Below are 14256 nucleotides of genomic sequence, written 5' to 3'. Positions count from 1 at the left end.
GATTACAATGTCTTTAGCATAGAAGAATTGCAAATTAAGATGTAATAGCTATTAAAATAAATGGTCTAAATGGACAATTTAGAGGTTCATTTTCAATTCCTTTTTCTGAGTCTTGTTTCAATGAGACAAACAAAAAGTATTAACCAGTTTTGTTCTTTCATCCCAGATGTGGAACATCTGAACACTGAAAGTGAGCAACATGTATACCACTATGGTAACTTTGAAATACTATTTGAAAACTTACATTTGCAGAATTGAAAACTTGAGACCTTATGGGTTGATCTATTTTTAAAAACAATAAGAGAGAACATGTGATTTCATACTTCTTTGCCTTTATTTTTGCACAAATAAACATGATATTTTAAGAGTTATGATTAACAGTTATGATTAATATTAATAGTGTAATATTAATCTACTTTCTGTGGAATGCCCCAGAAATTTATAATTTAAATGGAAGAAAAGATGTGTCTTTCAACACCAAGACATTTTTTTTTCTCTTGTGTATCTTTCTGGGTGGGTCAGCCATGTGCATCATTTGGTGGTTATATTCTTCACAGGACTGAGCTGTCAGTTGGTTTCTCAGAACCTAGGAATCATGGACCCTACTTTTTCTATTAGTGCTCCTCTCTCTCAACATTATTTTAAGTTCATTCAAGTTCATGTGGATTAAACGACAGCACCTTTATTTACATTCTTTCCCATGCATGTTCATGATATCGTGATTATTTTTAAATACTCACACTGTTCTCTCTTTCCTAGCTCTTCACCTGAGAGACTATGAAGACATCATCCCTGCAGTTGAGATATACTCTCTGTTAGCACTCTGTGCGTGTGCCAGTAGAGCTTTTGGTACTTGTTCCAAAGCTTTCATTAAACTTGAATCATTAGAGACTCTCAGTTCGGAACAGAAACAGCAATATGAAGACCTCGCTCTAGAAATCTTCACCAAACATAATCCAAAAGATAACAGAAAATCAGAACTGGACAGCCTTCTTGAAGGGTAGGCTAATTGTTGTTTATAGCTACCATTCTCCCTTGTTTGAAGCTTGAATTTCTATGTGTATGATGTGTAATACAATAATTAAAGCACTCAATTTGTACCTTAACAATAAACTCTTTTATTTAATCTATATGCATATTAATGCTTTTTCTCATTGTAAGAATTATTTTGAAATGTTTTTCGTTCTTCAGTTTTTAGGCTATTAAATGCATTATTAGAGTCATTGGAAATTTTACAGTATAATTAACTGTTTTCCTCTTGTTTCTCCAGGGGAGAAGGGAAATTGCCAACATGCGTTGCCACAGGAAGCCCAATCACTGAGTATCAGTTCTGGATGTGTGCTGTGTGCAAGCACTGTGTTCTTGCTCAGGAAATCAGCAACTACAACTTCTGTCCCTTATGCCATAGTTCAGTGGGATAACAGAAAGACGAATGTATATAATTTTAAAAATACATGTAACATATAAAGCTCTAACTGTATATATAAAATAAGGTTTCTTTTCTATAAGTTTTATATGAAAATAAGCTTCATTTTTTTATAGTTGGATTTTTGTACAAAATTTATGTAATAAAATAGCTTTTATGCAGAGGTACAACTGTGAAATAATAAGGTTAACTTTCATGTAAAACATATACAAGTCAGTCTTATTTTTTTCCTATCTCTATTGCTATCATTTATTTATCTCATGGTTGGTTACATGATCCTATGGCAACATTCCAAATAAGAAATATTTTTTCTCCCCATGCCAAGGTTACTAATTCATTATACAACCTTGGGGAGGTAGATGGGCAATGGGGGAAACATGGGAATGGGCAAAGCTGAATTTAGAGATTGACATAATCTGTGCATTACAGGATATCTGCCCAAGAGAACTTATCTCCTGTTGAACTTAATTATATCTTTCCACAGGACTTTGTTTTTTAGGGATGAGACTATTCTCTGCTTTATCAATGAAAGAAATTTTCAGAGTTGTAGGGATAGTGTGCCTGTCACTAGTTCCGTCATTGTGAGAAGCTCCTGCAGGACTCTGTTTAGTTGTGAGTCTTGGTCCATGGTCTGATGCCTAGGTGTCTCTTCTTTCCCTATCCCGTTCTTACCCAGGAATCTATTGAGAACTCATTAACTCCTAAGCCTCTCCTAATAAACCTTTCAGGAACTTTCTCTTGAAGCCATCTAGCTCCATCTGCCTAAGCCCTGGATTTTTCCTCCAACTAATTATTTTAGATAGATCCCGAGTTGCTGCCAAGCTGAACTTCATGTTCAGTTTTGATTCAGATAAACTCTGATACCTTGTGGATCTAATTTTCATATATGTATATGTATCTGTATATCCATCCACACATATATAACTATGTATGTGCACACAAGAGATACATCTGTTCTACTATTGTAAAAATGTGTATGATTCTTGGGGATCTAAATCTGTGGAAGTTTTTAAATGATCTGCCACTATGTCTTGGGACTTTTGTTCAACTTAAAAATGGTACTAGAACCTATAGTATGAATTTATCTGATTGGTTTTATTCAACTCTCCCTTGATGAAAGGGACAGAGAGAAGCAAAAGTGGCTATATAAAACAAATACCTGAAGAGAAGTTGGATGGACGGAGGTAGTGTACTGGAGACAGGATAATGAAATTGCTGTTCTTTTTTTTTTTCTGGCCATCATAAACATGGACTTACTTTGAGCAATGCTGAGTCATTCTTTATTTGAATTACATTATGTTTTAAAATGGTATGGTAGGCATAAGTATTCAAATGACAGAACCAACTGATGCAGCTATACACATAAGCAATGTGCCTAATAAGCACTGTAGCATTGTTGACTTACCACACTCAAAAAATGCTAACTTCATTTTAAGTTGCTTTGCTTATATTTTGAAATTGCTGAGACCTTTGGTTTTTATTATTATGTGAAAATAATAAATACTGAAGAAAAAAGGACTTGTGTTTAACCCAGGTTTTCTTTATGTGTCTTCATTTGTCTATTTTGGTGGGGGTTGTTGAGTAGGGAGTTGTGCTGCACAATGGAGAAGGTAAGGAGAGGGCAGGTACAGTAGATGTATTGCACCATGTTTGCTGTCAAAGGGGAAAAAAACCCAAACCTTATACAAGTACAGGGCAAATGTCAGATGATTGACATTGCAGAGAATTACTCCTTAAAGATCACATATTCTCATTTAGAAATAAGGGGGAAAATCAACATTACCAAACTTTTGAGAAAAAAAATCAAGAGTACTAAATTTGCTGACACAGCTCCAAGCTCTTGCCTCTGGGTTTCCAAAGTGAAAATAATAATATTATGTTGTCCCCTACTGTTTATTTTTATGATTACTTTCTCAATTCATTATTTTTTCTTTTAGAAACTAATATTTATTTGCTTTAAATATAAAAGTAACATGTTCATGGTTGAAAATTTCAGAAATATACAAGAATATAGATGAGAAAGTAAAAAACTTTTTAAAAAATAAAAGCATTAATTTATATTTTAGTGTGATTCAAGAGAATAAACAGGCAAAACTTAAGAAACTGTATCTTTAACAGTGTTTTGTAGTTTTCATTGGACAAGTCTTTCACCTCCTTGAATTCATTTGCTAGTTTTTAACAGTGTTTTCTTTTGGTGGTATCTTTAGGGACACAAACATGTATGTATACTTATGCATGTATGTGTATGCATGTGTGTGTGTGAACAGAGATACTCTTTTCTTTTCACTTTTTAAATTGCTTTGGCTAGATCTTCATTGCTACATTGAGTAGAAGTGATGGAAGTGAGCATCGTTGCCTTGTTCCTGGTTTTAGAGAAAAATCTTTCAGTCACTATTGAACCTGATGATCTAATGTTTACTGCAGGTTTTTCATATAGACTTTTACTATGTTGAGGTAGATTCCTTCTATTTCCACCTTGTTTTTATCATGAGGTTTTAATTTTGTCTAATGCCTCTTCTGTATGAACTGAGACGATCATGTAATTTTTCTCCTTATTCTGTTATTGTGGTGTATTATGGTGATTGATTTTCATGTATTGAATCAGCCTTGCATTCCAGGAATAATTCCTACTTGGTCATGGTATATAATTCTTTTTATCGTGCTGTTGAATTTGATTTGCTAGTCTTTTGTTGTTTTTTTCCCATCAGTGTTATAAGTGATATTTTAATATGAGAACAGATAGCTTTATAAAGTTAACAAGTATTCCCTCCTGTTTTATTTTTAGAAAGAATTTAAGAAGAATTGCCTCAACTGGTAGAATTCATCAGTATAAGCATGAGTTTTTTTTTTTTTAATTATCCAATTTTACTAGTTATGTCTATTTCTTCAGGATTCAATCTTGGTTGGTATTCTGTTTGTAGGAGTCTGCCAGTTCCATCTAGTTATCAATTTTTTGGGGCATATAGTTCTTCATAGTGCTCTTATAATCCTTTTTATTTCTGTAGAATTAAAAGTAATGTCCTCACTTTCACTTCTGATGTAATTTTTTTACTTGGTCAAACTAGCTAAAGGCTTATTAATTTTTGTTGATCTTTTCAAAGAACCTATATTTGGTTTCCTACTAGTTTATTTCTGTTCTAATCTTGTACACATCTTGCTATTCTTCCTCTCAGATCACTGGATGTTGAGACACATGAACATTCTTGTTACTCCTTGAGCAAATCTTCTACTTCATGGCTTTTATATTTGGTTTCCTCACCCATTACAGTTTGGCTTGCTCCTTCATTTGCTTTAGGTCTGTACTCAGTCACCTTTCCTATGAAGTCTTCACCCAACTTTCATAAAACAGAAATCACCTCTTCCCTATCCCCTATACTGTTTTTTTTCCAACTCACTAAATCACTGATTTTAAAATTGTGTCTTTTTGCTAGGCTGTAAGCTCCGTGGGGGCAGGGGACTTCATCTTGTTCACTATTCCCAGTTTTTAATCTGCTACATAGCAGATGCCCAAGAAGTGATTTTTGAGCATTAAGTTCTGTATATGTTAAAGATGATAATTATTTTGTAAGTTGAAAATTTCTTTCATCTCTGCCTAATTTTTATAGTTAATTGTACCAGATTCTTTGTAATTTTTTTCTTTCTTCATCAGTTTTGTGTTGCGGTAATGATACCACAGTCTAGGTAATTTTGTAAAGAAAAGGAATTTATTTGGTTTACAGCTCTGGAGCCTGGTCCAATGTCATGAGACTTTAACTGGTTAAGGCCTTCTTGCTTCATCATAATATTGCAGAAGGCATAGCATGGCAAGAGAACAAGAGAAATTGCTTCAATTTCAAGCCCTTTAAATAACTGGCATTAATCTATTCATGAGGGTGGAACCCTCTTGATAACTGCTATTAGATCTACCTCCAGACACTGATGCATTGGAGATTCAACTTCCAACACACAAACTTTGGTGGACACAATAAAACCATAGCATTCCTTTTTTTTTTTTAATGTATAAAGACCTGTTTATATTTGAGATAATTATCTTTCATCCTACTTTTTATTTTTGGAGACTTTAAAAAATATTTTAACTTTCTAATTTACCTGGAATAAGAGTATTGTGAACTGGTAACTTACATGCTTAAAAGTATTTTTCCTCAAATGGTTAACTCATTCTCCCAATAGCATACATTTAAATGATATTATCTTTTGGCATATGTTAAAAGCCATTAAAACAACAAAATATCGAACACTGCAAACTCTCTACACAGTATACGATTTAATTAAGCCTTCCCTACACAAGTCCTGAGGTTAAGGTGGAAAAGTTCGCCATCTCCGTTGTTGGAGCTAACCTTGGGTATGGTTTGAATTCGGGCTCAGAGCCGTGGGACACGAAGCCTAGAGGATTCCAACCCAAATGTCTCGGGGTAACCACTGTCTACTTAACACCCCAAACTCCGCATTCTGCGAAGCGTGGCGCTGCACCGGAAGCAAGCTGCAAAACAAAGAGCCACTCGTAGAACCACCGCAGGCTTCCTGTTTCCGCTTCCAGCACAATGGGCTCTAGTGCACTGTGACTGAGGGCACGTGCCTCGCGACGTCAGAAGTGGATTTAGAAATCCTTTGGGACGACCTGTCGATTTTTGCAGGAAGGGAGACAGGTGGAACCAATGATAACAAGACAAACACTTCATTAAAACCTGTTCAAGCTTCCCTCGAATTCCCGCGCGTTCCGTTAGCGGACCAATTATCTCGCGAGAAGAAGAGTCCTCACAAGACTCAAACTTCCTCCCTGTAACGCCGAGGTTCTGTTGGTAAACTAAATTCCGGGGTGCAGTGGGAGCTCTGTGGCGCCGCCTCAAATCCCTCAGAAGTAAACCCCTATTCCCCTCCGAGAGCCAGGCCTTCGACCGCTATGGAAGGACACCAAGGGCAAGGAAGTCATGCTACCCTAGCACTCGCCCAGGCTCATTTTGACAAGGGGGAGTACGCGGAGGCCGAGGCGCTGTACTCCGCTTATATTCGCCAGGGCGCTGGTGCAGCCCCCGTCGGCGCGCATCCGGGGAGGTAACTATCGCGAGAGGTGGGGCGACAGTGTCTCGGGCTTAAGGGTGCGTGGCTGGGATCGTCTAGTCCCCACGTTACTTCACCGGAGTTCCGGGGCCGGTTGTGTTTCGGAAAGACCGAGGCGAGGCTTAGGACACGGCCGGGAGAACCCGAGGCAGGAGCCCGCCTCGAGAAGCCGCCTCGGGAGCGCGCGCGCGCAGCCTCTGCTTCCTCCTCCGCCCCCGACCCCTGGTCCGGCCGCCCGGTCACTCCCCGAGCCCGAGGCGGGGAGCGCAGCGGACTGTCGTCCCCAGTTAGCGGAGACCCGAGACCCGGGGGGAGGTGGCTCGTCGGAACACCTTGCCGCAGCCTCGCTTAAACGTTGTCAGTTAACACAGACATGCCGTTCAAGGGTGTTTAGGAAGGCATTTCCTCACATTAAGGATTCCTAAAAAGTAACCATGATGATACCAAACAACCGGTCAGTGTTGGGACTTTCCTGATTGGCCTAAGTACTTTACTGTTACTGCCTGGTGTGTTATTAGCCATTGATTCTAGTTAGGTTGCATATCTGGACCCCGAATCTTTAATGCCCTCCTCCGTGTTTTTTTTTTTTTTTCTCCTCCCCCCCCCCCCAGCAGTTTATTTGTTGAGAAAACTGAATCTTGTGTCTTGAGAGTTTCCATATTTTGGATCTGTTGAATGCATCCCTCTGATGTCATTTAATGTGGTCATCTGTGAATTGGTAGTAAAATCTTGAGGTTTAATTGAACATTATGGCAAGAACATTTTATAAGCAGATGTGTGTGGTTCTGCTAGGAAGTATGTAAAGTCTGGTTGTTTTCTTTTTTGTGATTTTAGTGGCCTCACCTGCCCACATCCACTTGTCCAGAGCATCTTTGGGGTTTATTCCTGGATGTGTAGCATTTGTTGTTGCTTCAAGTTTTGCCTTTGTCGTACTTGTTGGTGGTGTAGAATGGACCAAGGTGAGGAAAGAACAGAAAGGGGCTGGTTGGATTTCCTTGACAATTGAGAGAGATCTGCACCATCCTCCTCTCCCCTGGAGGATTTGATTTTTCTTGTTCAGATGCCCGTAGTCTTTTGAAGTTTAATAAAAAAACCGAAGACTTGATTCTTACCGTGTTAAACTCATGTAGAATTAAACTAGAAAGATAAAATTGTTCTCTCAAGAATACATTAGAATGATAGTTAATGAATGAACAGTGAGATGATGCCACCATCTCTGCCTTACACTGCCCCCCCTTGAAAAAAAAAAAAAAGGTAAACATAGGAAACTTAGTTTTCTATCCTTGTTTTGATCTCTCAGAATAGACCTGTCTAGTAGGTTTGAAAATATATTCAGCAGTAGATTATGTGGATGCCAACTAGACTTCCTCCATTGCATGTCTCAGCACAGAACCCAAGTGTCCATAGCAAATGTAATTTTGGTCCTTTACCAACACAGGAAAAAAAAATTTGCCGTGGCTTATTTGAAGGGACTTTATCATGTGTGTATTCTCATCTTGGCTTTGCTGCAGGACTGCTCCTTTCTCAGCCTCAGTTTCTCATCTGTAAAATAAGCCTCCACTTTCCTAACAGCTCTAAAATTCCTCTAGGAAGTCATGAATTGAAATTAAATTCTGTTAACTTCCCCCTCTAACTATATCCTTCAGAGTTTAAACTTGTTTTTAAAATATTGGGGCCCTGAGTTGTTTTGAAACACTGTTTGCATTCTTTTTTTAAAAAAAAATATATTTATTTTATTTTTATGTGGTGCTGAGGATCAAACCCAGGACCTTGCACATGCTAGGTGAGCTCTCTACCGTTGAGCCACAACCACAGCCCCCATTTGCAATCTTTAAATGCCTTATACTCTGAATGGTTTATCACATTTTCTTTTTAATATCCAAAGGTGCAATCATAGCTGTAATCTAATTTTCAAGTACGTTGTCTTTGCCAAAGCTAGCAAATGCTAAAAATCCACATTTGGATTAGGTAACTTGGTTAAATTTCATGACAAGAAATACTATCTTCACAAAAATCCTAACGTAAAAAAAAATTTTTAGTGTCAACTGTTATCCCATTTCTTTAAAATTGGAAGCAAAACTTCTGCATGAAAAAGTAGGCTTTTAGAATTTGTTGTAGTGAGATCTAACTAAATTGAACATTCTGTGTGATCCTTTGAATATAAGAATTTATAACAAAACTCTGAACCTTCAAATTTATAACTAAAACTTTACTGAAGTCCTGACACTTCTTTTTTTTCTTCAAACTACTGGATAGCAGTTCGACTAGTGTTCTAACAGACAGATGTAGGGCCTGTACCCTGTGGTTCTCCAACTTTTAACAGTGGTGTTAGTGGCATCTAGAAGTAATCTTGTATCAATCTGTAAGGGCTTACAAAACAGAGATTTTCTAAAATTGTGGCAGTTCCTCTCCATTTTTAGCAAACTTAGACTGAGTACCTCAGCTGACAGCAGTGGTTACAGTACTTATGTAAGATAAAGAATTGATATGTTAAGTAGCTGACCAATGTCACAGATATTTTCTAAGGACTACACTTTGCACTATGGGGTATAATGAAGAAATGACAGATAAGTTTAATCTGCAGCTTCTGTTTGGTTTGAATTTGAGAGTCACTTTTGAAAAAAAGAAAGGAAGCAGAATCATCTCTGACTCAGAGAAGAATCCCTAATATTCTCTGTGCAGATAGTTGTCCAGTACAGAGAGAGTTTCAAGTAATGGGGAGGGGACTGAGACCTGTCGAACCGGTGGCTTCTTGGAACTGCAGGATGTCCAGTCCCCATAGGAAAGTCTGTTCACTTCAAGCTCTTGGGGCATCTCTGGAGCCTATCACGGGCAGAACTGATTCTGCACACAGAACTCCCAAGTTAACCGGAATCTACCCTCCCTTCAGGAGCCAGCCTGGTGTTCTTCAGCTAAGGCTGAAGAGAGGGCACCTCCATCCTGGAGATCACTCTCTGGAATCAATGTGTTGAATTTTCATCTAGGGTTAACTTGTATTTATTTCTTTGGTGGAAGATGATTTCAAGTCTCATTGTTTTAAGGTCACTTCAAATTTTGAAAGTAAATTTGGTGGTTCACTTTGTGATCCATCCGTAGCAAACTTGAACTTTGGGCTGCCTTTCCCTTCTTGCTCAACATGATTTGATCTGTCTTCTTTGCCCTGCTGGTGTGTGCTTAGAAAATGAAGTCATTTTAATATTATATTCAGCAAAACATGTTGGCAGTGAATAGGAGTGTTGAGCACCCTATAAAATTCATGTGCTTTTCAATTTGACATCTTAGTTCTGTAGCCCTACAAAAGTAACAGGATTAGACAAAAATTCATTTCAGTTCCTTATTTACTTGCATGATTTTTCAGTGTAGATAGACAATGCATGTTATAGGTTATGAAGTTTGACAATGCCCAAAAGAGTATGAAAATGGAAATGAGAGGAATTTGGTAACACTGTGTGTTTAATGTGAACTTTTTGTTTAAAGCAAATGCATCCCTGAGGATTTGGCTACTGCGTATAACAACAGAGGGCAAATCAAGTACTTGAGGGTTGATTTTTTTGAAGCCATGGATGACTACACATCTGCCATAGAAGTTCAACCCAGTTTTGAAGTTCCATATTACAACAGAGGGTTGATACTGTATAGGCTGGGTAAGAAATTTTTAAATTTATCTCTTTATTTTTGCTTCCCTTCATTGATTGTATTGTTATTTCAGAGCTATTAAATGTGAAACAAATGTAGCAGTCATCAAGTTTTAAAGGTAACACCAACTTTAGGATTGGAGCATGGAAGGAAGAAGAGTACCTGAGTTTATTTTAGGCTTTTGATGGCCATTGTAGATCACAGCAGAGCACTGGGGTGGGAATTGGACCTGGGTGCAGGAGTGGGGGGCACCCCATTACTTTGTGCCTCTGCATTCCCAACTGCATAATGAGGGTGATGGAGATGGTCACTTGTGACACTTTTCTGAGTTAAGATCTCTGAAGACCCTTGAGACAATAGAAAGTGAAGAAGTTTCAGATCCCTTTATTAAAGGGACTGTGGATCCTGTTTCTCATTTAAAATTAAAAATAAAACTAATTTCCTATTTCTCAATTTTACTGCAATTGTATAGTTTTGTTAAAATTTTAGGACTTATGCTACTTAACCTTAACCTATTAAATCTTATAAATAAACCATAGCCAACTTCATTTTTTTTTTTTTCCTGCTGTATGGGGATCAAACCCAGGGCCTTGCACTCTACCCCCAGCCCTCCACAGTTAATTTTAGGTGTAATTATTCCATAAGAACACACAAAATTAATTTACACACCCCTATATTAAGAGTAAAAACTTGGTATACTACAAGTGGTCAAACGCTCATAAACATAAAAGTTGTATATCCAGATTTTGCTATGAATAACATTCACAAATACTCAGCTTTTTTTCTCTTTTATTTTTTGGGTTCTGGTACAGGATATTTCGATGATGCTTTGAAAGATTTCAAGAAAGTACTAGACTTAAATCCTGGATTTCAAGATGCTATTTTGAGCTTAAAACAGACTATTTTAGACAAAGAAGAAAAACAAAGAAGAAATACTGAAAAAAATTATTGAAATTTTTAACTCAGTTGAAATGTTAATTCATGATCTTTACATCTGCGTCTAGGGGCTCTAATTTAGAATAGCTACTTTGATTTATATTTAAGATAAAAAGATTCATGCATTGGTACTGAGAGTTCATGTATTTAAAGTTGTTAATTTCAGGTCGAGAAACTGTTGAATGTAAATAAGTAATATTAATGTATAATTGCATATAATTATAGTAAAATATTTAAAGAAATGTATGGTATTTTCTTCAGTGGAACATTTTAATTTTTTAATTCCCAACTTATAATTAAAAATTTTTCATCTATAGAACAGTTGTAAGAATAATACAGTCAACATCTATAAGTTCTTCACTTGGATTCATTAGTTGTTAACATTGTGCCACGTTTGTTTCTCCTCTACATCTAAAATTAATACATTTTGCTGAACCACTTCATAATAAGATAAACATCACAATACTTCACCCCTAAGTGTTTCAGCCTGTCCCTTCCAAGAATAAAAAGCATCCTTGTTATAACCACAATATTATTATAATACCTAATATGAATTAAAGTGTCACAAAGCCCTCCATATCCAGTCCAAATTAGATTTACCAAATTATTCCCAAAATGTGTAGATTTTTATTTCGGAGTCTATAACCAATCAGGTTTCATTGCATTGTGTTATGTCTCTGATTTCTTTTAATCTAGAATCATTCATCCCCTGCTCATTTTTTCCCCATTCCACTTGCTTTGAGAGTAAAGCCGTTTTTATGTGACCAAGATACACAGACATTTTGGGCTTAAAAATAAAGATATGTCCTGCAGGAGAGCAGTTTGAAAGAACTCAACTTATACTTAGTTTTCTCTAGAAATCATTGATAAGACATTAGAATTTTAAATATTGCACATACCTTTCTGTCTCTGGATAATGACCATAATTATTGTCATCAACTTTTACTAAATACTTACTATATAAGCAGCACTGTTCAAATTAATGTTTTTGCAGGTGGGGTGGGGTGGATAGAGAGGTAAGGATTTGACAGAAACACATGGTAAATGTAAAGCTTTGAAAGTTCCATTTTATCATGTGCTGCCAACAAGCGATTGCGTTCTGATGAGACTCTCTAGAACTGGGACGAGCTTGAAGGGAAAACAAGCCAAAGCCAGCACGTCCCATCTATAGTGGAATATTTTTATTGTTGTGGTTTGGCTTTCAAAGATACAGACCCTCATCTTGAGATCTACCAAACTAGTTGATTGCTGCTGCAGGAAAGCTGTTCTGGAATGGAAATTACCCTCCTGGGGAGAAAGGAAAGTGTGTTTGCCTGTTGTCTCCAGAGGAAGGCGCAGCCAAGCTTCGGTGGCCATTTGAGATGCAATAACCATCATCAGCCTTAATAATTTTCTTAATTTTTAAGTAAAAGAGATCTCACGAAGCAGACAAACTAATTGCCTTGTTTGTAGTTCATAAATAATATCTGGCAAGACACATGGAGAATTTGGGCTGCAGGTGAATGACTATGAAGAGGAAATTAAGTTAGATGGCCAGAAATAAAGTCTATATTCTGGAATTAGTCACATTTTCCAATAAGATTTATCTTTTTGTTTGTTGGAAATGTCTTTAAAAGAACTTATAAAGTTGCATGAAGACAGAAAAATCCCTTTTAAGAAAACTTTTTTTTTTTTTTTTAAAGCAAAGTCTCTAGACCTTGGGAGAGCTTAAAGCTATTCTGTTCAAGAGAATCAAATACTTAAATGCTACTTATATAACTGTATTTTTTTCTTGGCTTATATTCTCTTTACTTTACTCTTGCCTCGGATCAGATATAATATGAAAAAGAAAAATTGTTTTAAAAATTTCATTTGGTTGTCTGGATTTTATTATTCAAAGTTTCTTCATCCTTTTAAAGGAAAAATATCAGTGAAGTTCAGAATCAGCACTTCCTTATTGGGAATGGATGGACTTATTTTTTTTCTTGTTACTGGAAATAACAAGGGAATAATAAATTTACCTCATTTATGGTCTTCAAAATGAGGCATTATACATTTGGGTTCTAAGTTTCTGGTTGCCTAAATAATACCTTTGATATTTACCTTAAAGATACTCTTATGATGGTTCATTATTGTTCCCATACTTCAGAATTTGTTCAGTTCTTTTCATTTTCCTACTAGAAAAGTACCTAAATTGAATTGTTCCATTTTTTCCCTCTACAAAAACAAAGTAGAAGAGAATTATAGTTTGTTATAAGAATTGTCTTTCTCAAAGTATAGTAAAATAGAATAAATGGACATGTTACTTTTGAGATTACAAAGTTATTCTTAACACTAATTGAGAAGCATGAAGCTATTTGTCTTTTTCGGAAGTCTGGAACTGAACAAAATCCTGGACTGACTTTACGATAGCAAACTATGGTACAGCTGGTGAAAGCAAGCTTAAATTTCCAAGTCAGCTTTTAGTCATCATCAGATTATTCTTTTCTGAATCTATGTTGGGTTTCTGTCTTTTACTAGCTTCTCTATCCTAAACATAGGCTTGGCCCTCTGCCATTTTGTAGGTCATAAGTCTTTCTCAGTGGGCATAATATAATTATCCTCACCACTCAGGGCAAATCAGTTCAGTATATATATTCTGGCCTCAACAGCCCATCTCTGCTGAGTCTAGTCCCCTTAAAAATTTAACGAGAAGTTTCAAATAATTAAACCTATCTCTTGCTTAACAACTTCCATTTGTCCCTGAAAATGCTTTTTCTAACTGAAAAGCCATTAAACAAAAAATATTTGTATTACTTTTAATTGGAAAAATTATGAATTCCATTTTATTCCATAATACTTTTCACAAGAAAACAAATTGTTTCAACAATGAAAACAAGTGTAACCATTGGAAAGTGAGCAATTTTCACAAAACTGTTATAACATGAATGTTTACTTTTTTTAATGCATTAAAAAAGCCTTATTGAGATAGAATTCATCTATTTGAAATAGTTAGATGGTTTTAAAGTATGTTCAGTTTCTGCACCATTTTTTTCAAGCTTTTTGGGTTTCGTGCTCTTCCTGCATGCAAACTGTACTTAATAGTGTTATAACACAGAAAAGCACCTTTAGGCAAATTAAAGACCAAGCATGGGTGTGCTTCAGAAACATAATAGCACATGCTCAAAACAGATCAAAGATGCCTCTTCTGGTTTTGTCCAAATATGCAGCATGATCCTAAT

At 36.4% G+C, this 14256-nt stretch overlaps 2 protein-coding genes across 3 annotated transcripts in view; both read left to right on the top strand.

The window, feature by feature from the left end:
• Wdr35 (WD repeat domain 35) overlaps positions 1-2944 on the top strand; it is a 58928-nt gene extending 55984 nt beyond the window's left edge. For both annotated transcript variants that reach the window (XM_046441317.2, XM_058578375.1), the window contains 2 exons: positions 760-1000; positions 1271-2944. In XM_046441317.2, coding sequence (XP_046297273.1) covers positions 760-1000; positions 1271-1421 — 392 coding nt within the window. In that variant the 3' untranslated portion in view covers positions 1422-2944. The remainder of the gene's footprint in view (positions 1-759; positions 1001-1270) is intronic.
• A 3085-nt stretch (positions 2945-6029) lies between these two features.
• Ttc32 (tetratricopeptide repeat domain 32) lies at positions 6030-13347 on the top strand. Its single transcript, XM_046441315.2, has 3 exons — positions 6030-6478; positions 9962-10128; positions 10933-13347. The coding sequence occupies exons 1-3, from the start codon at positions 6327-6329 to the stop codon at positions 11070-11072; spliced, it is 459 nt and encodes a 152-aa protein (XP_046297271.1). The 5' UTR covers positions 6030-6326; the 3' UTR covers positions 11073-13347.
• Positions 13348-14256: the final 909 nt, after the last annotated feature.

Source organism: Marmota monax, unplaced genomic scaffold (genome assembly GCF_021218885.2).
Source record: "Marmota monax isolate L192 unplaced genomic scaffold, Marmota_monax_Labrador192_F-V1.1 WCK01_AAM20220418_F8-fsc00010, whole genome shotgun sequence".
Lineage (NCBI taxonomy): Eukaryota > Metazoa > Chordata > Mammalia > Rodentia > Sciuridae > Marmota > Marmota monax.
Note: the sequence above shows the minus strand (reverse complement) of the source record. Positions and strands in the feature narration are given on the sequence as shown.